Source organism: Penicillium mononematosum (assembly GCF_028829835.1).
Source record: "Penicillium mononematosum strain IBT 11891 chromosome Unknown utg000005l:1.0-9366267.0:1.0-9372171.0, whole genome shotgun sequence".
NCBI lineage: Eukaryota > Fungi > Ascomycota > Eurotiomycetes > Eurotiales > Aspergillaceae > Penicillium > Penicillium mononematosum.
Genome location: NW_026643275.1, coordinates 6347925 through 6374758, shown reverse-complemented (window position 1 = coordinate 6374758; position 26834 = coordinate 6347925). Strand labels below are relative to the sequence as shown.

Here is a 26834-nt window from a genome sequence, read left to right as displayed (position 1 = left end):
GACACCCACGGATCAACGACTTGATTTAAGGTTATCGGGGTTAGCATGTGATGACTAAGGGGATATTGGCCAGTCGCCGACTTCAACGCTGACCTCCACATCCACTTGAGATAAATATGGGACACAACGAACGGATATCCAGACATGTCTAGTCGTCAGACAGTGGAGAAATGAATGGCTTAGGGGCCATTGAGTTCAACCCAAGCCGCCCGAACTCCTCGTGTCTACCCCACACATTGCAATGACATCGATTGAACTCAATTCGGAGTCCTTGACCATTTGGAGTTGATTTTACATATTGCGACACTACAAGGCAGAATCCAATGACTGGTATACATGATCGTTGGGCCAGAAGTTGCAAAAGAAATGATAGTTTGCATGCTATCATAATCCGTCGTCAACTGGAGAATAATAGAACATTGGATACAAAGCGTGGAAACCTGGAGTGGACACCAGCTGCTGGAAGATCCACCTATCCCGCTCCCTCCATCTGGTTGAGCATCATCGACTTCTGATATTATGCTGTACTATGACATCAAACTCCCATTGTTTTCTTGGATCAGGCTGCGGGCCTTGCAATCCAAGCAAAGGCATGGTATGGCCCAGCTGAATACCGAGCAAGCTGTTCCCACAATGCGGCATCACCGAAATAATTCCATGATGCAATGAGGAGGATGATAGTTGCTAATATTATTTAGGTGCCCCCGGGGCCCCAAATGTGGCTCGGTTCCCTTTCCTTGTATTCTATCTACTATTTTTGAAAGCTGAATGAACACGACTGAATGATACTATTTGATTAATTTTTATCTTTACGATCTACCTATTGTTAATATATTTACGCACCAATTTACATTTACGCACGATTTACCATCCATCATGTTCGCCAAGGCCAAGGGAATCCTCGATAAAAGCTCATCCATCCGCAATGAAGTCAACCAAGGCAATTACAATGGCGCCAAAGACATCGTGACCAAAGGTCAAACTACCAAGGAATCGACCAGCCAGGGAGACAAGGCCAATGAGCCCGTCGATAGAAACTCATCCACCCGCGATGAAGCCAACCGTGGGAATTCCAACGGCGCCAAAGAAACTAGCACCCAAGGGCAAACCACTAAAGAATCGACCAGCCGAGGAGCTGTGGGAGGAGCTGCCGGAGGAGCTGTTGGGGGAGTCGCCGGCGGAGCATCAGGCAGCGCTGCTGGAATGAACAAAGACCTTAACAAGGAGAATGTTCAGGAGACCGGAAGGCAAATCAGCCAAGGAGGGATTGGCCAAGACAACACTGGGACCTCCTCTACTAGCCATACGAAGGTGGAGCAAAGAGACATGGGCACCGAGAAGCGAGAAGCTAGCCAGAAACAGCAACACAGCACCGAGGCAAACCAAGTCACTGGCTCTCAACAGTATGACCGCAGAGGCAGTGTGCTCGCCGGAGAGCTTGCACCCAACTATGACATCCGCAAGGGCCCCATCACCACGCCTGGCACTTTCCAGGAAAAGAACTTCCACACTCCGGGCGGCAAGCCGATTCTCGTTCAGAGAGAAACCAACAGCAAAACACTACCCCGCGGAGAAAATACGGACAATTCTCCTCAGGTTGCCGTCGCGGGAGCAGGAAGCGGCAACCAGGCCAGCTTAAGCCAAGAAAAGACTGGAAACCCCGCCGCCGGAGGAGACTATAGCAAGGAATCTCTTGAAAATGAGATCCATGACTATGAGAACATCAGCCCGGACGTCTTTAGCGATGGGACCACCAGCAAAGGCCTGTCCAAGAAGGCTGCTGATCAAGATGTTGGAAAATACCACATTGACAGAAAGCAGCTTGACAAGCAGGGCTCTCAGCCTTCCCAGAAAGCAGGGACAAGCGAAGCTACTGCTGCTGCTGCTGCCGCCACCGCTGCCGCCGCCGGCGGCTATGGCATGAGTAAAGGAGCTGACAACCAGACCTCTACCACCAGAAAGCAGAGAAAGAGGCATTCCGTCTCTGGCTCGAACGCAACCAGAGCCCAAGATACGACTTCCACAAGCCAGAAGAGCCACGGTGCTTCTACCGTGGGACAAGGGGTAGGCGCCTCAAGCCCGGCGAACCGCGGGGGCTATACCTATGCCCGCGCGGTGTCCGATCATGGCTACACTCCCAAAACACCGACAAACACAGCCTATTCTACCACCAGTGGATCCAACCAAACCAGTGGTCTACGTTCTACAACTACTGGCCAGACAAACAGCGCCTTATTCAACAACGGCGCCACTGCATCGAACAAAGCAGGTATCGCCGGCGGAGGGGTTCTGGGACTTCACCAAGACGGTAGCTATGGTTTATCCGGCAATGACAACAGCGGAGTCAACCAAGGAAGCATTGTTGGCGGAGCAGGAACTCGACAGGCTGGTGCCTACGATACCTCTCAGCAATAACGGCTTCAACACTGGAGTCACCCACGCTAGCTCCGGGAATGGCATGACGTCGAAGCGCATTGTCAGACAGCTGAGTGGAAGTGGCTACAAGGTCACCATTCTCCAAGAGAAGGTTCAGGCCGTGTCCCAGAAGTGCAAGGCTCAGCTGGGCCTGTCTTCCACTCAGATCAGCAAGCGCAGCCCTAACGTGGATGCTTTCTTCGATGCCATCGCAGCCGAACGTCTCCGCTGGATGCCGCAAGATGGCAGCAGACTCGATTGCAGCCTCAGATGGGCGTCCAGACTGGCGTATGCAGTCGACGCTCTTCGGGAGTCTGTCGGAGTCTTCGCGCCTGCTGCCAATGAGGCGGCATCGCTCATCTGGGGATTCTCTGTTCTCCTTTTGGAGGTGAGTTAAGGTGACCGGTGAACAACTGTGGATATGAATACTAACTACTGTCATAGTCCGATATGGACAACACGGATGTCTTCGAGAGCGTCTTTGGCCGGTATGGCCGGGTCGCCGTCGGCATCTACTTGCTTCTGCAGTATGAGACCGCGTACAAGTCCTCTCCTGAGCTCCAGCCATATGTTGCGGCGGTCTTCGCAGATTTGCTTGAGATGGTCAGTAGCACAGCCATAAGCTGTGTCGAGGGATTCAAGAGCAAAGAGTCCGATCAAGTCATCGGACGCAATGTTGATGCCGCTTTCGTGACGTACGCCAAACGCTTTTCCACCCACTGGAACTGTGTTGTCGATGCCCACACTGCGAAGCTTGTGCAGGATAGCCCCCTGATCTACTCATCGCCTGAGTTGGGTAGTTTGCGTCAATTCCTGGGAGTGCAGGACCGCCCTCTTCAGTTTATCCTCGACTCTCGCGCCCACTCGCTTGCCGAGGGATCGTTTGAGTGGTTCAACAACACACTCTACGATTTCAGTGTCGCAAGCTCCCCTGTCATGCTAGTTTCTGGTGGTCCTGGCTCGGGAAAGAGTGCACTGGCCCAATGGGCGGTCGAAAGACTACAGGAGTCGGCTGAACACGATAGCTGGAATGTTATCCCGTACACCATTCGTGGGTCTTCCTTTGCTTATCTTTTGTTGATTTGCAAGCTAATCCAATACAGGTGCTGATATTCCCGTCGCTACTTTGCCTCTGCGCATCCTGAAGGGTGTCCTTCACCAGATGTTGGATCATTCTGTCAGTGACAAGCAGGCCCAGGAGGCTATCCTGGTTGAAGTGGCCAGGGCAGCCCAAGGCGCGATCGATGGTGCTGGGGATGACGCGGTTGAAGCAAGCCTTTGGAGGGGTATTCGTGCTGGTCTTGCTACGAACATTCAGTACATGTTTGTGGTTGATGGCATCGACCAAATCAGGGGCGGTCACGCCAATGCCGTTGCCTATCTTGATCGCTTCTGTGAGATTCTCTCCGAACAGAATGCTGGATCTAAGATGATCGCTTTCACTCGGCCCCTGACTTCGAAGGTCAGCTCCAAAGGCGTTCACCAGCTTACCCTGCAGACCTCCCAGACCAAGACCGATCTCGTAGCGTATGTCAACAAGATGCTTGCATCTAGCGCCAACTTTGACACCCACAAGGGCAACCAGCTTCAAGCTGCTGTGTCTGCCATTGTAGCCCGCTCCCAGGGCTCTTTCAGTTGGGCTGAAATGGCAGTTGCACACGCTAAACAGCAAAAGACCTTGAGCCAGGCTGTTGCGTCCATTCAGGCCCTGCCGCAGTCGATGTCAGAGCTTATTGACTTCCACTCCAAGAGCCTGGACTTCAGCCAGCAGGGTACTGTTAATGTCGTTTCCTGGCTCGTAGCAGCCGAGAGACCCCTGCTGGTCGAGGAGATTGAACATTTGCTGAATGTGGACCCCAAGGGCCCCAGCTACTCCTCCAACCAATCCACTAGTAGCTACGACATCTTGAATGCTCTGAGCCCGCTGGTCATGACCCGTGATGGCGTGGTCTCTTTCGCTCACACCTGCATTCGTGACCATGTTATTAAACAGGCCAAGTCACCCGGTGGACAGTCCAAGCTCAATATCAGAGATGCACACTACGACTTGCTCACCAGGTGTCTTTCCTCTGTGCATTTGAACGTGCGTGAGGAGGTTGATATTTCCATGGATAGGCTGGGCATCGAGGAGCGCAACCATCTCTTCGACAAGTATGTCGTCTTAGAGTACACCGCACGCTACTGGCTGTCGCATCTTCTCTCGTCTCCACTGGTCACCGATGACGAAGAGTTCCAATTCAACTCAAGCTTCGAGAAGATAATGCCTGCCACCGTCCTCTTCGCACGCCTCGAGTTGACTTGCCGCGAGTCCCAGTTCACTCGGTCTAGTGTCGTCGAGCTCTACAGACTTGCAAGTGACATTCGCCGATTAGTCCTCGGCGAGAAATCCATCGCTCTGCTGCAAAGCTTGGTCCTCAGCGCACGCGTGTCCAAGTTGGCGCATGCTAGCCACGCCGATGAGACCTGCTACGAAGCGTGGAAGCTAAGCCAGGAGCTTCTTGGCCAGTCACACCCGGTTACCCTGTCATGCTCCGAGATGATGATCCAGTCATTCTCCGAGCGAGGCACAATCACCTCGCAGCAGGAAGACATCATGAAGTACTTGATCTTGACCGACTCCGAGATCACCGGGGTGGAGTTCAACCAACGCCTGAAGTACCTTGAAATGATTGTCAGCATGTACAAGTCTCGCAACGACAACCAGTCCGCGTTGTTTATCTCGAAGCACTTCTACCAGCAAATTCTTCAAAAATACGGCACCAATTCGCGCCAGTCATCCGAGACCGCCGACTTCTTGACCAGTCATTTCTCCACAACTGGAACCGACGAGATGAGCCGCGATATTGCCAGAACCAAGTATGACAATATGGTGCGCACTATGGAAGTCACCGACGAGCGCCGAATTTCCTACACTCTGTACATGGCTAAGATGTACGAGGATCAGGGTGATTTGGCTCACGCCCAGGCAGTTCTGTCAAGCCTCTGGGCTGGTCTCAACTCGCGCGATATTGACTCGGTTGATATGATGGACAAGAAGGCTAATGTCGCCCTTGTGTACTACCAGTTCCTCCGCCGTCAGGGCCGAAATGATGAATCTGAGGTCATCATCCGGGAACTGGTTGCAGACCTCGAGGTTACTGGTATTCACTCTGAGGAGATGATGCAGCGCGTGCACCTTCTCCGCGCTGAGACTCGGGAGATGCTTATGTACAACCTCGATCGCTCCTTGGCAATTCTCATGTGGCGCTACTACAAGGAGACCCACCAAGAGTACTCGGAGGACTCAACCGCTCTGGCACTCTCAATTGCCCAGAGTATGGCTAATGCAGTCTCTATTGAGAGTGCGTCCTTGCTGTCTTCTCGGGACCGCAAGCTGCTGATTGAGCTGCTGGACGTTATCTCGGCCAGTCCCGAGAATATGACTGTTACCACCTTGATCTTGTGCCACAACCTTGCCAGTATCTACGTGCGTGAGGGAGAGTGGATCCAAGCCAGTGAATGCGCGATGGCAGTTCTGCAGCATATCTGGCCCGCCGTCGAACAAGCCAAATCTCACCAGAAGTTCTCGCCCGAGCTGGCACCCCCGGCGGCAGACTTAGCTTTGGTGTTGGCCTACTGCCACTTCCGCAGACTGCATCTGGAGCAGGCTACAACTGTTTATGAGAATGCTTTCGGTTCTTTGATCTCCTCTGCTGGTGTCCCTGTGCCGTCCGTGATGGCCGTTGCCAAGGCCGTTGTCGAGTTCCACGAGACAACCTACCAGTTCATCAATGCGCTGACGTTGCTGCATACCATGAGCAACTTCTTGGCGGCTCGTCTCGGAGAGAAGCACGAACATACAATTGAGAATATGTATTCCGAGGCTGCTTTGGCAACTCGTCTGGAGAAGAACAGCGAGGCTAAGAGCATCTACCAGCGCATCTTCAACGCTACTTCCCATCAAGACACGATTTCCCCAGAGGGCATGGACGCTGCAATTGCCCTCATCAACCTCTACGAGAAGGAGATGCAGTGGGATTCTGCTTTGCATGTGTACCGATCTCTCTGGCCGACTCTGGTTGTTGAAGACAACAAGGTAGATACCTATGATCATGATCTGGTGGACCGGATGCTGGAGAAGACTTATCTGGGCTACATGTCTATTCTGACTACCCACAAGAGGTCCGACTTCTCTGAGCGATACCGCGTTGCCTCTGAGTATGTCATGACCTGCCGTCACTTGCACGGCGCAACAAGTGGGAAGACGCTCAATGCTACCTTGCTCTTTGCCGAGCTATGCGAGTCCAATGATGCACACGTCGACCAAGCCATCTCGCTGTACAAGTTGCCTCTGGAAACCAGCGAGTGGGTGGCTCCTTCTCAGTCGTCGAAGGGTCTCGACCAGATGACTACACCGCTGCCTATCACCCTCAAGCACAAGTTGGCACAGCTGTTTGTGCGCAAGCATGACTCGACTATGGAAGCCCGTTCTCTCTACACTGAAGAGTTCCAGCTCGCCAAGAAGAACCAGGGCTACTTCTCCACCACGACTCTTTCCTGGCTCCGTGAACTTGCTCTCGCCCATTCGCGACAGGGAACGTCTACTTCCGTTCAGCAGGGCAACGCCATTCTCCATGCCTACTCTACTGATGTGTTGCATGCTGGCGGTGACACCGAGACAATCGGTGACTGGGCTCGCCGGATCGCAAGTATCTACCTTGAGTGCGGTTTCATCGAAGGCGGCAACAATCTCCTTGACGAACTCCGCCACCGCGTGGTGTACGGCTCCGAATCTTCGGCGGTTGATCTGAGCGATCGTCGCGACGCCGTGTTTGTCGCTGCGTTCGAGGAAGTCTTCGGCAGACGTGCCAGCTACGACCAGATCATGGCCGAGATGGCTCGTGAGATGAGGACTTCTCAGGCCTTCTCCAAGAGCCTCTCTAGCCACGACTTCATCCCCACTCTGATCACTGGTCACAAGCTCTACAATCTCCAGATTACTCAGAAGCGAGTTCGCGCTGCCAACGACACTAAGGACAAGCTGTACGACTACTTCTGCTCTAACCTGTCCGCTACCGATGTCGCCGACAAGGAGATCGTGCAGCAGTTCTACCAGATCTGTCTGCGCGAGGTTCACAGAGAGAACTACAACATGAGCATCCTCACAACAACCACCAACCTCGTCCGTGACCTGTGCAACTCCTCCCGCTTCCAGGAAGCCAGCATCCTGACAGGCGTTCTGCACTCCTTCCTGCATCTGACCGACGGTCTCAACAACCAGGAGAGCATCAACACCGCCACCCAGCTCTGCCTATACCTGAGCGGCCACAAGGCCAACAAGTGCACGGATGAAAAGACCTACCAAGCCATGTCTACCAAGTCCAAGCTACTCCTACAAGAGATCATGGCAACCTCGAAGTCCATGGGTATCGAGATGGTCGATCTACCCTTCAACCACCTCAACGACATCATCACCCTCCTAGGCCAGTACGAGATGTTCGACGAGCTAGAAGCCATCCTCACGCAACTCTGGACCTCCCGAATCGTCCAGCGCACCTGGACACCAGACGTGGTGGTATGGATCGGACGACGACTAGTAGAAACCCGCTTCTGCCGCGGCAACGTCGACTCCGCCATCCAGCTCTGCCGCGACATCTGCTACAACCTGCGCCAGGTGTGGGGCAGCTGCGACCCGGTAACACTGGACATGACCAAGCTTCTCTCTGCGCTGTTCACAGCCTCCGAGAACTACCAGTCTGCAGCGACTCTGCACGAGGGAATCCTGTACGACCTGCTCGGCGACTCTGGGGCGGTGGACCATGCCAATGGTGCTAATACCGCGTCGCAGCATATGGAGTTGCTGCGCCGTTCCCAAGCACGTCTGGGAGCGGGACAGACTTCTAGCCGGGCTTCGGCGCATGCGGAGCTCTTCCAGTCTGTGGCGGATCGCTTCGGTGTGCAGTCTGAGCAGATTAAGAGTGTTGGGGAGGCGAATGGTGGTGAGCAATTCGGTGTTTGGTCGAAGCCGAGACGGTTTAGTATAGATGTTGAGGACATGGAGGAGGAGGGTCAGACGCACCGCAATCATCTGCGTGAGTCTAGTGGTGCTGGATTGGGTGGTACCGGTGGCCAGAGACGTATCTCGGTACAGGCTCTCTAAGTATATGGATTTTTGTATATTAAAATATTTGGATTTGTGTTTTATGCTGTTTCTTTAAATTGTTTACACCCAAATTGACCCAAATTGACGATGACTTTCGATGCACGCCTTTCCGTATCTTTATAGATGGCACGGCCTTGTACCTATTAAGCGCTCTTAGCCTCTAATGTTATCCCTCGCGCAGAATTTGTTTCCGACATGTGCAGACCATTATTAAATAGGATTCCCCCTCATATCTACTGGCATCTCTTTTCCCGACCCGAGACGTTTCGAAATGCGTCGATCAAAGGGGCCGAACTTGGCCTCCCGGATTCGACCATAGTTTTCACTATACCATTCCACTGCCCGTTTATCCGGACAATGATCTAGGGCATCATTATCAACCTCGAGGTATCCTGACATCAGAGATATCCACGCTCTCAGTGACTGGCCCCACGCGGAAAAGCCTGTCTCTGTTTCTTCATCGACCGCAGCCTTAACAAAGCTTTCCACAAGCGTCTGTTCCAGTGGATAGTGCAAATTGCCGTAGGTGTTCATTTCTGCCGGAGGGTGAGGAATGTCTTCTTGAAAGACGTGCGCAAAATAATTCGGAAACAAGTACAGCTGCATGTCTTTTTCTGGGTCACCATGTGGATAACTAAATACTGCACAAGACCGATCCAAGCGTTTATAGCCATCATTGATTTCGTCCAACATCTGCTGTGGGTTTGGATGGTCCTCCATGATTTCGGGAGCAGGGGCACGATTTGGAACAGTTCGGTCGAATCCTGCTCTCTCAAGCCTTTCAATGGCAGCTGTGTAGTCGTCGTCTTGCACCACAATCATAAAAGCCTACAGGGATATGAATGGTTAGCAGGAAAAACCATGAACGGGTTCGCAGTTTTCAAGGCTAATATTACCCCAACACCGATGGGGACGCCCAGATAGCACATCGCGAGCGGTCCCCAAGGAATCACAGTGAGAGGTTGAAGTGCGTTGCGGAGTTTTATTGAGAGCCTGTCGGGCTCGGTCTCTCTCGGTCTCCTAAACATAGCTGTGTCAAGTTTAACTGTTTTCTCGTCTCGAGTGACAAGATGTAAGGAGGGTAGATTGCAAGAGGTTCGCGGAATCGTGCCAAGCGCCCAGATATGTTGGGACGTATTTGAGAATCTGCTATTATGTACATATATACATGTATGTAGTAGTTACCTAGTTACCTTCGACAAATAATTTCTAAACAGTACTAACAGTTGAGTACTAGTCAGATGTTATCGATTCTCCACATATCCGTTTGAAATTGTACACCTCCATTAGGGCCGGCTTATCGACAGTGAGCTACTTGATGAATTGGAAAAAATGTATTTCGTAGTCTAATGCATTATCTGCACAAGGAATGTACATACAGTACAAGAGTACCAGGTAATTGTGCTTTCACCACATCGGTGATTCAACCGTAACAGGTATGTTGATAAGAAATACATGTAGTGTCCAAATATGCACTTACCCTTTCTATTTGTGCAGGAGACCACTGGCCATTTGGAAAGAATGTAGTTAAAAGCGAAACCCCAATATGTGGGTTCATGCATGCCGGCCGTAAGGATCATGAAGGATCAAACGCCAGGCGTATGATGGAAATGATCACCAGAGCCAAAGCCTGGTCAAGCAGTCAACGCAAAGCTGAGGCCCATCAACCCCATACCTGCAACAGCGAACCCGATTCCCATTCCCCGACGATGGGTGAGACCAAGTCCCTCGCTGAAAAGCTGCAATGCAACTGAAGTCATCACTCCCGCCGTAGCGGCGAACATACCTCCATAGATCCCCCACGAGGTACCTGTGGCATCGTCGCTACCGTGTTGTCCGGTACTCCAGATCCAAAGTGCGGCTAGGCCAGCACCGGCTGGTTGACTGATACCACCCAGGAGGCTGGACCAGAACATTGCCTTCCAGCGGGAATTGAGGGCTAGATAGAGCGGAAGTGCCATGGCGAAACCTTCCACGATGTTGTGGATGAACAGAGCCAGGAATACTGTCATGCCGAGGGTTGGGCTGGCGTGGTTGGTGGCATAGGTGATGAACCCCTCGGGAAGCTTATGCAGAGCAATGGCAAGTGAGGTCTGGAGGCCAATGGAGAGGAATGCATTTTTAGGGACATGATGGTGGTGCTGGTTGCCACCGGCAGATTTGGGACGCCCGGAGTCAATATCGTCGCGGTGGCCATGAGATTCGTCCTGATGTTGATGCTCGGAATGGGGATGATGCTCAGAATGGCGATGGTACTCAGGATGTGAATGAGATAGATGACTTGAAGAATGCGGGTCTAGGATCTGAGACGAATCGGACGAAGTAACATCTGGTTGTATGTGGTGCTGTGCAGAGATCCTGTCAAAATACCCCTCTTCCCGGACAGTAGGTATAAGATCATTGTCAGCCTCAGTTTCCGCGCGGGAAATATCTGATTCCAGCGGTACGGATAGACTTTCGCGATGCAGCAGATCGGGTCGCGCTGGTTCATTGCTGTTGGGTGGCGGAAGCACTTTGGTGCATTCGAGACCGCAGGTTTGGGAAACCCCAAAGCAAGGCCCGTCCTCGTCGCAGGTGGATTTTACGCCACCCATGAGCGACGTAATGCGACGCGTTAGTATTGCCCGCATCGTCTCGCGTCTCGGCGCCGGCTCAGGATGTTGGCTCCGTTGTACCACCGCTGGCGTTGACTTGAATGAAGTTGGCTTATTAGGTCGCAACAGCGGTGTTCGTTCGGTATGTCCATTTGCATGGTCTTCGCGTGCGGGCTCGCCGCGCTCGGGATCTCCTTCCGACCCGTCATGAGTATGGGCACAGTCGACAACATGAGATGGGATGTATCGGTGTGCAAATGCAGATACTAGTTGAATGCCTGCGACTCCGGTAATGAAAAGGCCGATCAAAATATATGCAGATACAGCGGGGGAGAAGCCGGCGCGAGTGAGGTATTGCTTCGAGGTGGGGAGCATGCTATAGAGGGAGGTAAAGAGCTGCCTAAAATTAGTACAGTCCATGAATTTCCCCTAGGATGATAGCTCACCATGACTCCAGCGCTGAGACATAATGATGCCGACAGGAAGTTACTACTGTTGGCTATTTGGAAGCTCTTGCGGTGGGAAAGCGTCTGTACCAGCACATCGACACAGATGATAGAGGAACCAAGGACGCAGGCTGGATACAATTAGTGACAAAGATTTCTCTGTCTCCAGCGACACTCACCAACACCTGAGACAGCGCTCATCACCCACCCCCGGAGGTCGTTGGCAGACATGGCGTGGGGAGTTGAAGAAACCTGAACGAAAACGGTGATGTAATTTGCTGGTTGGCGGTCAACACTTTGCCTCTGTCTCTATCTCCTCCTCTCTAGGGAAATGAGAACATGATGTTCATGGATGGGCATTTATAAGTCAATCACCTGCGTTGTCTGAGGGCAGTGCATATTCGTCCCCAAGGTTCTCACTGGACCTTCTGCAGCTCACCCCCTCATGGCTGGGATCTGCAATGTGGAATAAACGGTCTGGCATGGTGAATCTCTAAATTGAGAGTCTCTGAGACTATAGTATATGGAGAAAATGGTTCAACCTGCAGAGGTTTATGAATACTGTGTCATTGCAACCTGTTGTGTGATCCTTGACACATTCTCATATGATGAAGGGACGCATGCAAGGGGTATGCCACTGACAGGATCTGGTGATTTGAATAATTCTAGACTCGCCAGACTCAAATCACGAGAACCATGAGATCCAAAAGAGCAAGAGAATCAAGAGAATATCAAGAGAATATATAAACAAGCCATCTCCCATGCAGAAGCAATAGTACGGGGGCCATGTGATGTGATTGGCCCGTGACTCCCCATCCGTTTTATTGTCTTTTGTTTCGGTTCCTGGCTCTCTGGACTTAACCAGCCCTACCTAGGTATATACACCCAAGGGACACTCAGCCATGTCCAAAGCAACTCTGGCTGTTATCGCTGCCGCCAGTGCAGCCACTGGAGCTGGTGTCACTGCGCTGCTCTTCTCCGGCAAACCCTCGAAGCCCCAACAAGAGACTCTCTCCCCGACACCCACAACCCAAGGCCCCAGGGTGCCGGTGCCTTCAACCATCCCAAGCCCAACCCTAGCATCCAAGCTAGCCACCGGACCCGTCGACGCAGCAGGAATCCTCCAATATGGCTTCCCGGGTCCAATCGCCGACGAACTCTCCTCGCTCCCATTGCACGGCGCCTACGACCGACGCACACGCAATCCATCCTGGGTTGCAGAACACATCACACCAGAATCCCTGCGCATGAACGATGCCGACCGAAAGAAGAGCACTTTCTTCGAGGACACGACCATCCCGGCCATGTTCCGCGCCAAACTGTCCGACTATTTCCGCTCAGGCTATGACCGCGGACACCAGGTGCCAGCCGCAGACGCGAAGTGGTCGCAGGATGCGATGGACGGTACATTCGCATTGAGCAATATGTGTCCGCAGGTCGGCGAGGGTTTCAACCGCGACTACTGGGCGCACTTTGAGAATTTCTGCCGTGATCTCGCTAAGCGGTATCCCTCCGTTCGCATCGTTACCGGCCCCTTGTACCTGCCTCACCGTGACCCGGATGGAAAGTGGCGCGTTAACTACGAGGTTATTGGTAACCCGCCTAACGTCGCTGTGCCCACGCACTTCTACAAGGTTATCTATGCCGAAGATGGCACCAACTCGCCCACGAGCAAGGTTGCGCTCGGTGCTTTTGTTCTGCCCAATGCTCGCATTGCGAATGATAAGCGTCTGACTGACTTCGAGGTTCCTCTCGAGGCTGTTGAGCGTGCTTCCGGTTTGGAATTCGGCTCTAAGTTGGACCTCAGTCGTCGTCGTCGCTTGTGTCAGGAGGTGTCTTGCTCGATCACTGTGCGTGAGTTCAACAATGCCAATAAGCGTTCTTAAGCGTTCTTGAACTTGGGGCTGCAGATAGGGGAGGAGAGAGACTAGGTTCGCCTGTTGACTTCTCGTATGGCTTCACTGTATATCTAGAGACATTTTTATTTGCATGGTTCGGGCGTTAATAACCGCTCCGGGCGGCAATATCAGGATATTTTTATCATACACATAATCGAAACCTGTAGTGTTTCATGCTTTTTCCTCGTTTTGTTATTACGGAGTTGCTTAGCACTGGAACGCAACTCCGGTCTTTCTTCCCATATTCCCACCTTTGCTAGCAAACCCAGTCCCCTCGGAGGAGATCTCCACCAGACCAGGTTGGATAGCATCCTTATCCTTCTTCTTAGACTTCTTGTTATTCCCATTGCCGTCTGGGGTTGACTTTGCCGTAACATCTGTCTCACAGACGTAACATAGAACCTGGCCATGGAGAGCAGCGTTCTTCTCCTGCTCCTCCTTCGAGGCATGTGGATCGGGGATGTGGTGATCGTGGGGAGTCATGAATTTCGTTACGCACGGAGAGCAAATGACGTGACCGCAGGGCTTTGTGACTGTCATAAGAGATGATTAGCAAAACCCAATAGCCGTGTCGACTTCCATTCCACATACGCATCGCCTTGAGCCCATTACTCAAATTCTTCTTGCAACTCGGACACACCCTGGACACAGTCCCGTCGGAAGCCTTCTCCTCCGTGAAATTAACCTCAACAAGCGACTTGAGTGAGTAGCTGTGCCGACTCTCATCCGCTGAGCCAGGACAGACAGGCGTCAACTTGACGGTCTTGTTAGCGGCAATTTCATTGGCATCCGTGTTGGGCGTTAAAGACGGGACCCAGAAGGACGGGAGAGCAGATTTGCTAGATGACTAGAGCAAAGTTGTTAGCCAAGATAAACCCCCAATTGAATACCAAAGCTCCAAGCTCCAAGCTCCAAGCTCCAAGCTCAAAGAACGACCACAAACCTTCTCCATCTTCAACTCCTTCCTCAACCTCTCCTTCTCTTCCCCAGCAACACGAGCCATCTCCTCCTCCCCAAGCTCAAAAACCCTCTTCCTCTTCCCATCAACCTCAACCTCCCTAGCCTTAAACTTCTCCAAAGCCTCCGACTCCTCGGCCTTCCGCTTCATCCCAACCCCAGAACCACCCTTGTTTTCCAGCCCCATAGAAACAAGCTCGAAATCCCTAAGATCCCTCTCCTTCATCTCCGCCAACGAGCGCTCCTCATCCTCCGCAATGCGTTTCCTCGCCTCATCGCGCTCTTTCTCAAGCCGTTTGATCTCCTGCCGCTGAGCGAGGAGGTCACTGATCGCACACTCGCGACAGAAAAGGTCGCCGTTGCTGGCGCAGGCGACTACAGGCGCGCGCGCGGGTTGCAGCATAGACGGCAGGAGCCGAAGGATAGGAAGCTGTCGCGGCCGATTGCGCTGCGTTTTGCGCCCAGGTTGAGCGGAGGAGACCGCGTTCATAGGAGGTGAAGTGTGGGAGGGAGGTGTTTCGCTTTGAGTGCGCCATTTTTGGTGTGGTTGGCGGGGAAGTTGATGGAGATGAGGGTGGCTTTTTTGTAGCTTGGATGGCGTAATGGGTTTTTGGTCGGGGGTTTGGCGGCGGTGGAAGATTGGGGCTTGCGATTGGTGCGTTGGCTTACCGCTTGGCTCACCGCTTTTGTCAGCCCTATGCGACTTCTCTATGAACAGGAATTCCAAGGTTGTATGCTCATGTTAGTCAACAAGCATTGATCCCAAGACGTAGTCGTTGGACGTAATTGTTTACATCTAAGGTTACAAGGATACTGTGAGAAGCAAAGGTATCAAATCGATCATTGTCAATCGTAATTCACTTTTGTCTATCAGTGATTCCTGAGCCTTGCACTCGAAAGCATAATCGAAATGAAGTGGCCAAGCCACGAGATATCAAAGCACGCCCATGAATGCAGCCTGTCATACAGATCTGATTCAACGATCTGGCAATAAATGAAAAGTTCCCAGAAGCACAAACGCAGACGCGGACGCAGACAGATGCTCAAAAACCCAACCCAACCGAAAACCTGCCACGAAACCGAGATTCACCATATGTTAATGCAAGGACAGTAAGGAAAGTCAACCAGGAAAAGACAAAATGAGATGCAAGAGTTTGGAAAGGGGGTATAATAATCGTCAAGCAGAAGATCAAGATGAGAATGGTTAGGATGTACAGAAGAAAGTAAAAGAAGATGAGGGGGTGCAGACTCAGGCGCCTACGGCCTGTTCGCGTAGGTTCTCGCTGGACGGAGTATCAACGATTCGCTCGCTGATTGATGTAGAAGAGGGGGAGGGGGAGGGGGAGCCGTCGTGTCTTGGTGCCGAAAGATGGCCGTATATTGTGGATGAAGGGGAATAAGAAGTGTGTTGAGTGTCTCAGGGGATGCGGAGTCGGGAGCGAGGTGACCACTGGGGAACCCGGGTCCCCGATGTCCTCTTCCGGCTGCTCTTCCTGCTCTTCCTGCGCATCCGTAAACTCTGCCAGATCGTCGCTGGTGCGCACACTTAGGGCAGTGGCGGTGCTCATTCTGCGGGCCGAGTGAGGACGTTCCGGGCTGCGATCGGTCATAATCGACTCACCACTGTCCAATATAGCAGGATCTGATACCCGTGATTCTTCATGAGGGGTGGGCTTGCGGAGCTTGAGGCGCTCTTCCGGGGGCATGTTCTGCCATTCAGACCCGAATGTGACGATGGATGCTTTCTTCCCATGCACGGTGAAACTAGGGGCTTTGCGAGGAAGGACTTCTCCATCGCCGGAGAGTTGGTCGTCCTCCTCCTGCCCAACGCTAGACACTGAGCCCCGTTTCTTCTTCGAATGAGAGTGGGTTCTATGAGCATGCGAATCACGGAGGGTGCGATGAAGGCTGCGACGGACGCGACTAGGTCTATCGCTCTTATCTTTCGGATTTGTCTCGCCCTCGGTGTCTTTACCGGGGAGTCCGTTAGAGACAGTCTCGTCACCCTTTTGTGTCGACGGGGACGCCGGCAGCTCCAGTAGGCCAGCTTCCCTTAGAACACGCTCCTCGCCGTCATCAAAGCTGACAGGCGTTGTCAGTTTCGATGTACGAGATGCCAGGCTAGCTCCATCCCACCGGCTGGCACGGCTGAGAACCGAGGCTTCACGCTCCAGTTTAATGGTCGCTGGATCGGGTGAGTATGACTTCGCACGTTCGGGAAGGGCCACAGCAGAGCGCCGGCGACCGACACGAGCAATGTCAGCCGAAGTGGCAGATCCCGGGATACTGGGACGACGCAGTTCATCATTCGAAGGCTTAGGCAGCAGTCCAGCCTCCGAGGGCTGCTCGGTCTGAGCCATATTGGGCTCAGGGGTATCAGCACTAGAGACGGTATGCACGATACTACCGGCTTTTTCCACGCTAGGCTCCGATGTAACGGACGGTCCGGAAAGAGATGCGAGGCGTGCTCCGTCCGAATGGGATGGCGTCGGTTCAGCGACCGATCCAACCCTGCTTTCCACTGCCTCTTCATCCTCTCCCAGGTCACGCAGGAGAATCTGGCGGTAACATTTGCTCCGCCAGATATCCTGTCTCACCCATTTGATCTTGGCAGACAGGCGCCCTGCAGCCATGATGACGTTCTCGCGGGCCCGGGCGTGAAGAGGAGTGAGCACTTGCAAGTGTCGAGCATTTTGTAAAAGATCATCCAGTTGTTTTTGTGACATCGTGAGCTTTTCGTTCCTCTCCCGAATCTTTTGGCTCATCAATTGCTGTCGCGCAGCAACAAATTCGGCGACAATGTCGGTGTCGATGCTGGGAGAATGGGGCTCTATATCCGTGGACTGGTGAGACTTCTGTGAAGATATCGAGCTTAACCGCTGACTCTTGCGGTATCGCTGTCCCTCATAGTTCGTGGCAATCATGCCCTTGGTGCGCACACCAGTGGTCCTGAAGGCAGCAGCATAGTTGAGATGTGCAAGCCAGTCATTCATCTCAGACTCAGAGCTCGCAAGGAATGTCTCTTCCAGCGCATTGTGTCGAACAAAGATAAAGGCATGTTTATGTTTTTTATAACTCGAGTCTAGAAGGGCGACTGTGTCACCAGTGGACACGATATTGTCCGGCTTGAATTCAGCAAGGGGTGGCTTGAAAACAAGAGTCCCCCGACGGCCGTTCTTGACATATGCCTCGTGCTGTGCCATGAGTGAGCGCACCCAGTTCACATTGCGGAAGAAGTAGAGCTGAGAGAATGTGAGGATCGCACCCCATTCCTGCCAGGGCGACCTGGCTTTCTTCTTCTTCGGGTCTTTCCGCCAAAGCAAGCCGACCTTGGCGACTTTGATATCTACCAGACCGGGATTCGAGTCGAGCGGACTATCTAAGCTAGCCGGCATGAAGGCGTCAGGACGAGAGCGCAGTGAGATAATCTGCAAGATCCCAGACTTGGTGAAGGCCTGGTGGAGAGCATCCATGTCCGGTGGCCCAGCGGTTCCAAAATGATTGTATGTATCTTCCAGATCCATGACATCCTTCAAGCTGGGGCGCAGTGATCCTAATTTGCCCTCTAGAATAAGCGAATAGGGATCGACAGGCTCCCGTGCAATCCGGGCCAGATTTTCGGAACTAGTGGTTTTGAATAGAGTGCGACGTGGTTTCGCCAAGTGACGGTCCGGCAGATTGGCGTCTTCGACACGAATGAACGGAGTGTATGAGATGTTCTCATAGAAACACTCAAGAATGTCCTCTGAGATTCCCTCACTGCGACTTATCTTGACATAGTCCGCCTTCTGCATCTTCCGTTTGTTGTTCTTATTGAAGACGTCGGTGTGAAGAATTAAAAGTGAAAATGCAATGAAGTATGCGTTATCCGGGGCTGTGAAGATGCCTGGGTTGCATTCATGATAGCGATCAGCAAATGCTTGCACGAAACGATCAATCTGTTGTGTTTCTTTCGGAAGCTCGACTTCCATCAAAAGCTTGCGAATTGACATGTCGAGTGGGTCACCGAAGTATGAGAAGGTTCTCATGTATTTTCGGAGACAAACCTTGTAGAATTCCTCGTCTGACTGAGCGAGGACACCAGCAATCATGCCACGAGGTATATTTTCTTCCAAACGAGTCAGATACGAAGCGGGTGTATCGCTTTCTTCCCGCTTTGGGATTGTTGGTAGCTCTTGCTTTGAGATAGGGGTGGAGGCGCCACCTATCGTGGGCGAACCGTGACGAGGAGAGGGCGGGGACGAGTTTTGTCTCAATCGCTGCGTGATATTGAACATATCACCGAAACTTTTGCGGCCACTGGTCGAAGTGGAGGTGCGCGCCGAAGACGCCAAATATGGCGGTATGGACAAGTCGTCGTGGTTCTCAGCCAGAGATCCCATGGTAGATGAACGTCCTCGGTTCTTTAAAGAGGGATTGGACCGAACTGAGCGAGCGGAATTCGTTGAATCATTTCGAAATAGCGGTGGTACATTTGAGGAGGCAGCGAGCCCGACGGTGGAACGAGATGGCGAGGGTAGTGGTGAGACATGGTCGTGTCCATCCGAAGCCTCAGATTTTGGAGTATCTGCTGGGGGGAACTTCGGTCGATTATCCACAACTCCAGTCGGGTGCGAGACTTTGGGGGGTAAAGGAAAGAGAGGGCTCCGGGTTCGTTTCAAGCGTGGCATACGGAATCGCTTTGCGGCAGTGGCACTTTGACCATCACGAGGGGAAATGCTTCGGGTGATTGTCTGGTCGCCGTAGCTCTGGTCTGACCGAGACGATTCGGAAAACCGGGGATCAATCACCGACGAGCGCTGAGAGTCGTTAGGCTGCGGGTTCCCCCGAAGTGAGTTTGTTGACAAGCGTCCAGGCTCTTCAGTAATGCTCTGGGACATGGCAAGTGTCGAGTCGGTAACCTGGGAGTCGGTTGATCCCTGGCCCCTTCTACGAGGCTTCGCGGGTTGTTCCATCGATCTCCGAGACATTTCCTCCATGGACTGTTTTCGCGACGATGGTCGAAAGCTGAGCCTGGATCTTTGTTTCACCGGCTGGTCGAGCTCGTGACTGGTCGGGGCGGTAGTAATAATTTTGGGAGCTTCATCCGGGAGACACAGTTAGTCAATCCATCCTTCTGAGCGTTTGGCGTTGTCAATGTTTCACTTACGAGGTAAGGAAGGGACCGGGGGAGTGTTCTGGCCCGCCTGGACGTAAGACTTGGATAGTTGGGGATCAGATGCATGCCGTAGTCTCATGAAGCTGAATCGCTTGTGGCGTAAGCTGGAACGGTCCGAGGATGGTCCTGCAAAGTCCGGCTGAGGTACCCCATGGTTTGAACCGTTGTCATCCGGTGCCTGAAGTTCTGGATTCACGCTTTCTGATAATCCGGATGCGCGAGGAATTGACTCGGATAGTCTAGGTTCGGTGGGGGGGTAGGGGCGAGGAAGGTGTTCACTGCGACGGGATTGGCCTTGAGGCTCTATGGTGCTCTGCCTCTTGCCATCGGCCACGAGACGCAGTCCTTTCCAATGCATGGTGAAGGACAGAGCGTTAGGACAGACCCAAGCTAATCCATGAAATGTAACACGTTAGATGGGAATTGAAATAGAAAGGACATCAGGTGGATCCAGACGCGGTTCTGGAGGTCAGCCCTCGCAAAAAGGGGAATGCCGGAAAGGGAAACGTTCTAGATTTCTTTCTGCCGCCACGCGTATTTTCTTTTTTTATTTTGTTTCACACACAAAAATAGATAGAATCAAAAAAAGATAGAAGAGAAGGGAAATAAAAATGACTAGAGGGGCAAGGCAGACAAGTTCGAATCTAGGTCTGAGCGTCGGGTAATTGACCGGGTTTAAGTATACAGATGGAAAGGATTGATTTTGATGCTTATTATAGATAGTATAGTTTCTATTTAAACTATACAGATCAAGTAGACTAAATACCTAGGTAGATGTTTAAATAATAGTCAAATCAGTATATTCCTATGATAACGTTGGAAGTATACCAAGTACCGAGTATATTGAATGGCCACTGACGTAGAACAAAAATAGCCAAGGACTGCATGTCATCTACTTTTCTCTCAATGGAGAATTTTCTTTTTGCCTTCTACTTTTTGATGTCACAATTTGACTTGATAGCACATGTGGACTATATCATCGTTATCTACCCCCGTTTGTCCCCGCCTTTCATTTTCTCCGCATCCGTACACTCTCGATTATCCCTGTGAACTTATTCCGAGGACTGAAGACACCTCCCCCAACTCACCTCCCTTCAGAACGGGTTACTGCGACTCGGCATGCGTGTTTTTTCTCCCATATTGGTCGCGTCGACCTTGATCCCTCTTATCTCCGCCGTCCCCGCTGGTTCAAGCATCACCCCACCGCCACCCTTGCAGCCTTCCCACTTCACTCATTCTAGTCCACGCCCATGGGCTCGACTCCGCGACTGGATAATTGGCTCGATATGGGATATTGATCACAAACACCACTCTTCAAAACATTCCTCGCCACCATCCAATATTCACGATCGGTATGGCAGTGATGTCGTCCTCCGCTTTCATTTGCGCCAGCCGGACGAGGCAGAAGCATTGGCTTCCGCCTCGCAGGTGCTGTTTTTGGACATTTGGGCTATAACCTCGAAATTTGTAGATATCAGACTTGCAGATGATATGGTGAGTTTTTATTCTGAACGCTTTATGATCCTTTCGCTAATTATTCCATAGATCCCTTCCTTGCTGGACCTATTACCTTTAACACTCCGCACCTCCTACACTCCCCTCATGGACAACCTCGCCGATGAAATATACGCTTCTTACCCTTCCCGTCACCGTAGCGACTCAGACTTCAGATCGGGACTTGCGTCGGCTGAGCTGAAGACGATATCGAACGGCGACCTATTCTTCCAAGAATACCAGCCGCTCTCGGTCATCACGCAATGGATGCGCTTGATGGCATCAATGTTCTCCTCTCACGTACGGATGACCAGCGTGGGAGTCTCTTACGAGGGTCGCGATATCCCAGCATTGCGACTCGGTACCTCTCACAACACAGAAACCACATCGGGTCCCCGGAAGACAATCCTTATTGTCGGCGGTAGTCATGCCAGGGAATGGATCAGTACCTCCACTGTAACATATGTCGCATACAGTCTCATCACTCATTATGGCTATTCACCCGCCGTAACACGGTTGCTGCACGAATACGACTGGGTCTTAATTCCAACTATCAATCCCGACGGATACGTGTACTCATGGGAGTCAGACCGTCTATGGCGCAAGAACCGCCAGCCAACGGGTCTTCCACTATGCCCGGGTGTCGACCTAGACCGCGCCTGGGACTACGAGTGGGACGGCGAGTCGACTCGCTCGAACCCGTGTTCAGAGAACTACGCCGGCGCAGAGCCATTCGAGGCACTTGAATCGCAGCGTTTGGCGCAGTGGGCCCAAAATCAGACGGCGCACTCCGGAGCTGAGATCGTAGGCTTCATCGACTTACACTCCTACTCCCAGCAGATTCTATACCCTTACTCATACTCCTGCTCATCCGTGCCTCCCACCCTCGAGAGTCTCGAGGAGCTAGCGTTGGGTCTAGGCCAAGGCAATCCGTCAGACATCCCATGAATCGTATGACGTTACCTCTGCGTGCGAGGGGATCCTCACTCAAGGTGCAGCTGCTGGGATTACCTCGGGCGGCAGCGCGTTGGATTGGTTCTACCATAAGCTTCACGCCAGGTTCTCGTACCAGATCAAGCTCCGCGACCGCGGTAGTTACGGATTCCTTTTGCCTTCGGAGCACATCGTTCCCACGGGCAAGGAGATTTTCCGTGCTTTATTGACATTCGGCAAGTTTGTCTGGGGCGAGGAGGCGTCGGATATCAGCTTTGAGGATATGACGGGCGATCAGATACCTCTAACTGACAACCTGTAGGCTTTGTCCTCTTTTGATGATTGCATGTTCACTTTACAAGCGTATCTCCCTCTTTAATTGCGGTATTTCTGGTGTTACAAGGTCTTTGTACAGTATGTTGGCTATTTGAGCCTAAGAATGTAAAGAATGTAATCCAGACATCTTTCAATGTACGTGTGTAGCCTTGAATGCGACATGAATTCAAGAACATAGCCACCTTTTTTCCCCCTATAGGTTAGGAGACTAGGGCCAGAATGGGCATCTTGACTTTGGATGCACCTAGGAGATGTAATATATAGGGATTTGCTAAATTGACATCGGACTAGCATCCATCTGGCTAAGAAGCTCTTCCAGACTAAGCTGAATAACATGTGCAATACCCTGTACATACCTAGGTAGCATGCGGACAATAGGTATATTACTTTCTAGCTTAAGCCCCTGAATATGATTTTAGCCGCAATTTTACCTTAAAAACGCCACATACCGCGAAATAAGGGAGGAGACAGGCTTCTCGAAAATTTGGCTTTGCATGACCCTACAGGCCTAAGTTCCCAACGGTTACACATGTCTACTGTAGTTTCACAAGACCCTGGTATACATCATTCAACACGTAGGTGCTTCTCATGGTGGCCTATGAATCTTTTTCTTCTTCTTCTTCTTCTTCTTCTTCTTCTTTTTTGGAGAATGATAGACAGCATTTCTGAGGAGTTGCGATCCGATGGCGGTTACACAAATCTACTGTAGGGTTTCACAAGGCTTTACCACACATGATCTAACATATAGGATGGGTCTTCTTATATTGACCAACGTATCTTTTTTTCCTGACTTTCTCACTCGCATCTCTTCAGACTATTTTGATCCCTTTGGATCAAGAAAGCACCATGTCTGAAGGACCAATAATCTCGAATCCTACTCTGAAGCAAGACTATTCAGATATCGTCAACCACTTTTTGTCAAAACAGCCGTTCGCACTGTTTCCTATGACGGATAAGGCCATCGAAGATACTGTTCTGAGTCGCTGTTTAAGCCACAATATCCCTGAGAAAAAGGCACAAATGCTAGCATCTCACGGTACGGCAGCAGCAAAACAATTCTACCCATTGCATCCAGCAGAGATCCAAAAGCTTATTGCTCTATACACCGCCTACTTTGGAGCAATTGACGATCTAGGGGAGGACTTCATAGAAGGACTTCGGAAATTTGGTCACGACATGCTTCGGAACGCTGTACAGACAGAAATCCTGCACGACTATGCAGACCTTCTTGGAGAATTTGGTGACTTCTATTGCGACTTTTGCTCGAACAAGATAGTGACTGGTACAATCAGTTTCATCGATGCCTGTGTTATGGAATTCGAGTCGGCCCATAATTTCCAAAAGTTGGGCACGGCACCAGGATTCCCCGATTACTTCCGTGTCATGACAGGGCTTGGAGAGCCTTACACCTATTTCATTCTCATAGAGGATCTGGTTTCAAAAGAGAACCTGGAACTATTCATACAGGCGGTACCAGATATCATATTCTTCACGGATTCGGTGAATGATCTTCTTTCTTTTTATAAATAATCGCTTGTTGGAGATAAAAGGGGGAATCTTGTTCATCTTCGAGCTGCTAAGGATGGCGTGACGGTCAAGGATGTTCTCTGTTCATTGTCTTTTGAAGCGATGCGCCCAGAACATACGATCGACTGTTGCTGATGATGAGATGTTATTCTCCGTAGTTGACGCGTATCTCAAAGGATGTATTGGTTTCCATGTCAGCAAATACCGCTACAGGTTGAGTGAACTGGATATGCCAATTTTGGACGTTGGAAAGAGCGGGACATAACCATGATTTTCAGCACTTGGTCTACTATCCATATACACTTCAATGCAGCGGCTTGGTTCCTGAACTGCACCAGCTTCATATCACAACAACATCCATCTCTCAGGGTTGACGTTCAAGAAATAGCTCTCCAGGCAGGGTTTTTGTATCAAATCATCATTTGAAGTTGTCTCTTAGGTATAACCTATTTCCCAGTCCGCACCCCTATAACACCATACATAATGAAATTTGTCGAATACCAACCGTCAAATACATGGTCAAGACAGGGCAAAATACATACCCATAAATCATCTGACTGATGGTACCAACCATACCATACAAAAGTCCATCCGGGGGTTTCTATAAACCGGGATACGGTGGTTATACGGTAGTAATACCGCAATTGGTACATATGTAGTAGAAAAATCATTTCTCATAATCGAAATATGTAAAGATAAAGCAAGATATTAGTGACCTGTCGATGGAGAAAAGAACAGCACAAAAAGCACTGAATTTCCACAGCAGGATATATAGCTCTAGGACCCGCATCAGAAAAGCCAGGAGACAAAAGTCCGGTAGAACCAGCCAGCATTGTTGTGCTTCTCCGTCTCAGCCTCCTTCCTGGCGAGATACAGCGCCTCCTCGCGATCAATCTCGTCCTTTCCGGTGAAGAGATCAGCTGTCATGGGGTCAACACCCTTGCAGCCGGTCGCGAACTTGTATCCAAAGATCATAATGAGGTATAGAGGGATACCGAGATAAGCGGTGATGAAGTTCTTGTAGTCGAAGTTTCCGTATGTTTTGGGGTTGTGGATGAAGACGTCGAAATTCTTAGTGAAAGCGATGAGGATGCAGAATCCCAGAGCGAAGTATGAGCCTGCAACGCCGAGGGGAGCCTTGTAAGCCAGGCTTTCCTCGGGAACACCCTGGGCTTTGCGCGCGCGAACGAAGTAGATGTGGGTGACCAGGATCGAGATCCAGGTGAGGAGACCGAAGATGGTGACCAGGTTCACGAAGTACTTGAACACGGTTTTGGAGTCGCTGCTGACGTTCATGTAGCCCAGCAACGCAATTATGGATGAGATAGCCAGTGCTGGGACGGGGACGCCGCGACGGTCGGTGCGGGCGAAGATCTTGGGGGCTTTTCCTTCGCGGGCCAGGCCGTAGATCGTACGGGTGGCGATGTACAGATCGGAGTTGGCTGCTGAGAAGACGAAGAGTAGGATACAGGCGTTCAGGATGTGGGGCAGGATCGGGATGGCGGCCAGCTCGATGGCGACCACGAAGGGTGAAGCTGCGGCTGAGCCCTTCTTCTTGTTGTCGTCTGAAAGGGCGAAGAGAAGCTTCGGGGAGTTGTATGGAACAAGTGTACCAACGAGAAGTACGCTTGTCACATAGAACACCAGGATTCGGTAGAAGGTCAGTTTGATGGCGCGAGGGATGGTCTTGCGGGGGTTCTGTGCCTCGCCGACCGTCACTCCGACTAGCTCAGTGCCCAGGTAGGCGAATGTTGCGGAGACCATTGTGGACCAGAAAGCCAAGAATCGACCAGGTGCTCCATCCATCTTATAGGTGTTGAAAGCACCTGGCTCCTTCCAGTAGCGGAAACCCTTACGGTCATGGTCCGGTCCACCACCAAGCATGAGAATGAAGGACATGAGGATGATGCCGAGAATAACAATGACTTTGAAGGAGGACAGCCAGAACTCAAATTCACCGAAGAACTTCACACCGAAGTAATTGATGGCGACGACAATTACCAGGAAGATGGTAATCCATACTCCAGCGTTGACCTTCTCTGCAGGTATCCAGTATGATATAACCATTGCACCGGCAGTCATTTGGTTTGGTGATAGAATGATATACTTGAACCAGTACCTGGAGTCGGGTTAGCGAGATCATCTCGAAGGAAATGGGTGGTACATACGTCCAGCCGAGGGTGAAGCCAAGCGCAGGATCAACGAATCGGACGGCGTAACCAGTGAAACCAGAGGGCAATGGCAGCCAAGCCGCCATTTCTCCAAGAGCACACATGACCAGGAAAACGATAAAGCCAACCCAAGCATAAGAAATGAGGATTGCACCGGGCTATCTAAGTCAGTACGAAGGTTTTGAGGTCAATTTCGGTGTAGATACTCACGCCAGCCCTGCATGAAATTGAGTTAGTCTTTGATTTTAGAATAAAACGCTTAGGGAAACCGATTCTCACTTACTTTGCAAGAGCTTCTCCCGTTCCAATGATCAAACCAGTACCAATAGCACCACCGATGGCTGTTCACTGTCAGCGCATGCTTGCCCGTCCGACTCAGCACTGCACCTACCAATCATAGTAATATGTCTTGCCTTGAGCGCACGGTGCAGCTCGACATGGTTCGGGTCGTTCAGACCACTCTGACCTTGCTCAATCTTGCCATCCTCACTGAACTCCCTCGCGACGGTGTGGTCCGGGTATTCCTCGGCCTTGATAGACTTCTCCATTGTGTATTCGACGCGCAGAGGATTGCGCTGACAATGGAAAAAGCCCGGGTAAGTGAAAAAAAAGTAACCCCAGATGTAAGACCAGGAAGACGAGGGGGGAAAGGAATTAAATGGAAAGACGAGCGGAAAGTACACAGCCCTGAAGATAAGCAGGGAAAAAAGCAAATAACAGGCTGAGTGAGCCATGGAGGGAAAACACAATTAAATAAGATAAA

At 51.4% G+C, this 26834-nt stretch overlaps 9 protein-coding genes across 9 annotated transcripts; 4 read left to right on the top strand and 5 right to left on the bottom strand.

Annotated features, from left to right (window-relative positions):
- Positions 1-876: 876 nt before the first annotated feature.
- Positions 877-8554, top strand: N7519_010595 (uncharacterized protein; the record flags this gene model as incomplete). The annotated part of the gene is made up of 4 exons (XM_057297368.1): positions 877-2269; positions 2340-2803; positions 2860-3466; positions 3519-8554. The coding sequence occupies 4 exons, from the start codon at positions 877-879 to the stop codon at positions 8552-8554; spliced, it is 7500 nt and encodes a 2499-aa protein (XP_057145250.1).
- A 213-nt stretch (positions 8555-8767) lies between these two features.
- Positions 8768-9585, bottom strand: N7519_010594 (uncharacterized protein; the record flags this gene model as incomplete). The annotated part of the gene is made up of 2 exons (XM_057297367.1): positions 8768-9385; positions 9454-9585. 2 exons carry the CDS (start codon positions 9583-9585, stop codon positions 8768-8770), a joined length of 750 nt encoding a protein of 249 aa, XP_057145249.1.
- Positions 9586-10191: 606 nt separating this feature from the next.
- On the bottom strand, positions 10192-11828 carry N7519_010593 (Zn(2+) transporter ZRT3; the record flags this gene model as incomplete). Its single annotated transcript, XM_057297366.1, has 3 exons — positions 10192-11547; positions 11598-11728; positions 11777-11828. The coding sequence occupies 3 exons, from the start codon at positions 11826-11828 to the stop codon at positions 10192-10194; spliced, it is 1539 nt and encodes a 512-aa protein (XP_057145248.1).
- Positions 11829-12499: 671 nt separating this feature from the next.
- N7519_010592 (DNA/RNA non-specific endonuclease) lies at positions 12500-13483 on the top strand (the record flags this gene model as incomplete). Its single annotated transcript, XM_057297365.1, has 1 exon — positions 12500-13483. One exon carries the CDS (start codon positions 12500-12502, stop codon positions 13481-13483), a length of 984 nt encoding a protein of 327 aa, XP_057145247.1.
- Positions 13484-13702: 219 nt separating this feature from the next.
- Positions 13703-14942, bottom strand: N7519_010591 (putative RING finger domain protein; the record flags this gene model as incomplete). The annotated part of the gene is made up of 3 exons (XM_057297364.1): positions 13703-14028; positions 14087-14342; positions 14439-14942. 3 exons carry the CDS (start codon positions 14940-14942, stop codon positions 13703-13705), a joined length of 1086 nt encoding a protein of 361 aa, XP_057145246.1.
- Positions 14943-15747: 805 nt separating this feature from the next.
- On the bottom strand, positions 15748-19968 carry N7519_010590 (Arf family guanine nucleotide exchange factor SYT1; the record flags this gene model as incomplete). Its single annotated transcript, XM_057297363.1, has 2 exons — positions 15748-19532; positions 19602-19968. The coding sequence occupies 2 exons, from the start codon at positions 19966-19968 to the stop codon at positions 15748-15750; spliced, it is 4152 nt and encodes a 1383-aa protein (XP_057145245.1).
- A 761-nt stretch (positions 19969-20729) lies between these two features.
- Positions 20730-22359, top strand: N7519_010589 (M14 family metallopeptidase; the record flags this gene model as incomplete). The annotated part of the gene is made up of 3 exons (XM_057297362.1): positions 20730-21104; positions 21156-21977; positions 22024-22359. 3 exons carry the CDS (start codon positions 20730-20732, stop codon positions 22357-22359), a joined length of 1533 nt encoding a protein of 510 aa, XP_057145244.1.
- Positions 22360-23219: 860 nt separating this feature from the next.
- Positions 23220-23903, top strand: N7519_010588 (uncharacterized protein; the record flags this gene model as incomplete). Its single annotated transcript, XM_057297361.1, has 1 exon — positions 23220-23903. One exon carries the CDS (start codon positions 23220-23222, stop codon positions 23901-23903), a length of 684 nt encoding a protein of 227 aa, XP_057145243.1.
- A 786-nt stretch (positions 23904-24689) lies between these two features.
- Positions 24690-26619, bottom strand: N7519_010587 (dicarboxylic amino acid permease agtA; the record flags this gene model as incomplete). Its single annotated transcript, XM_057297360.1, has 5 exons — positions 24690-26019; positions 26069-26229; positions 26282-26288; positions 26355-26412; positions 26463-26619. The coding sequence occupies 5 exons, from the start codon at positions 26617-26619 to the stop codon at positions 24690-24692; spliced, it is 1713 nt and encodes a 570-aa protein (XP_057145242.1).
- Between the last annotated feature and the right edge of the window lie 215 nt (positions 26620-26834).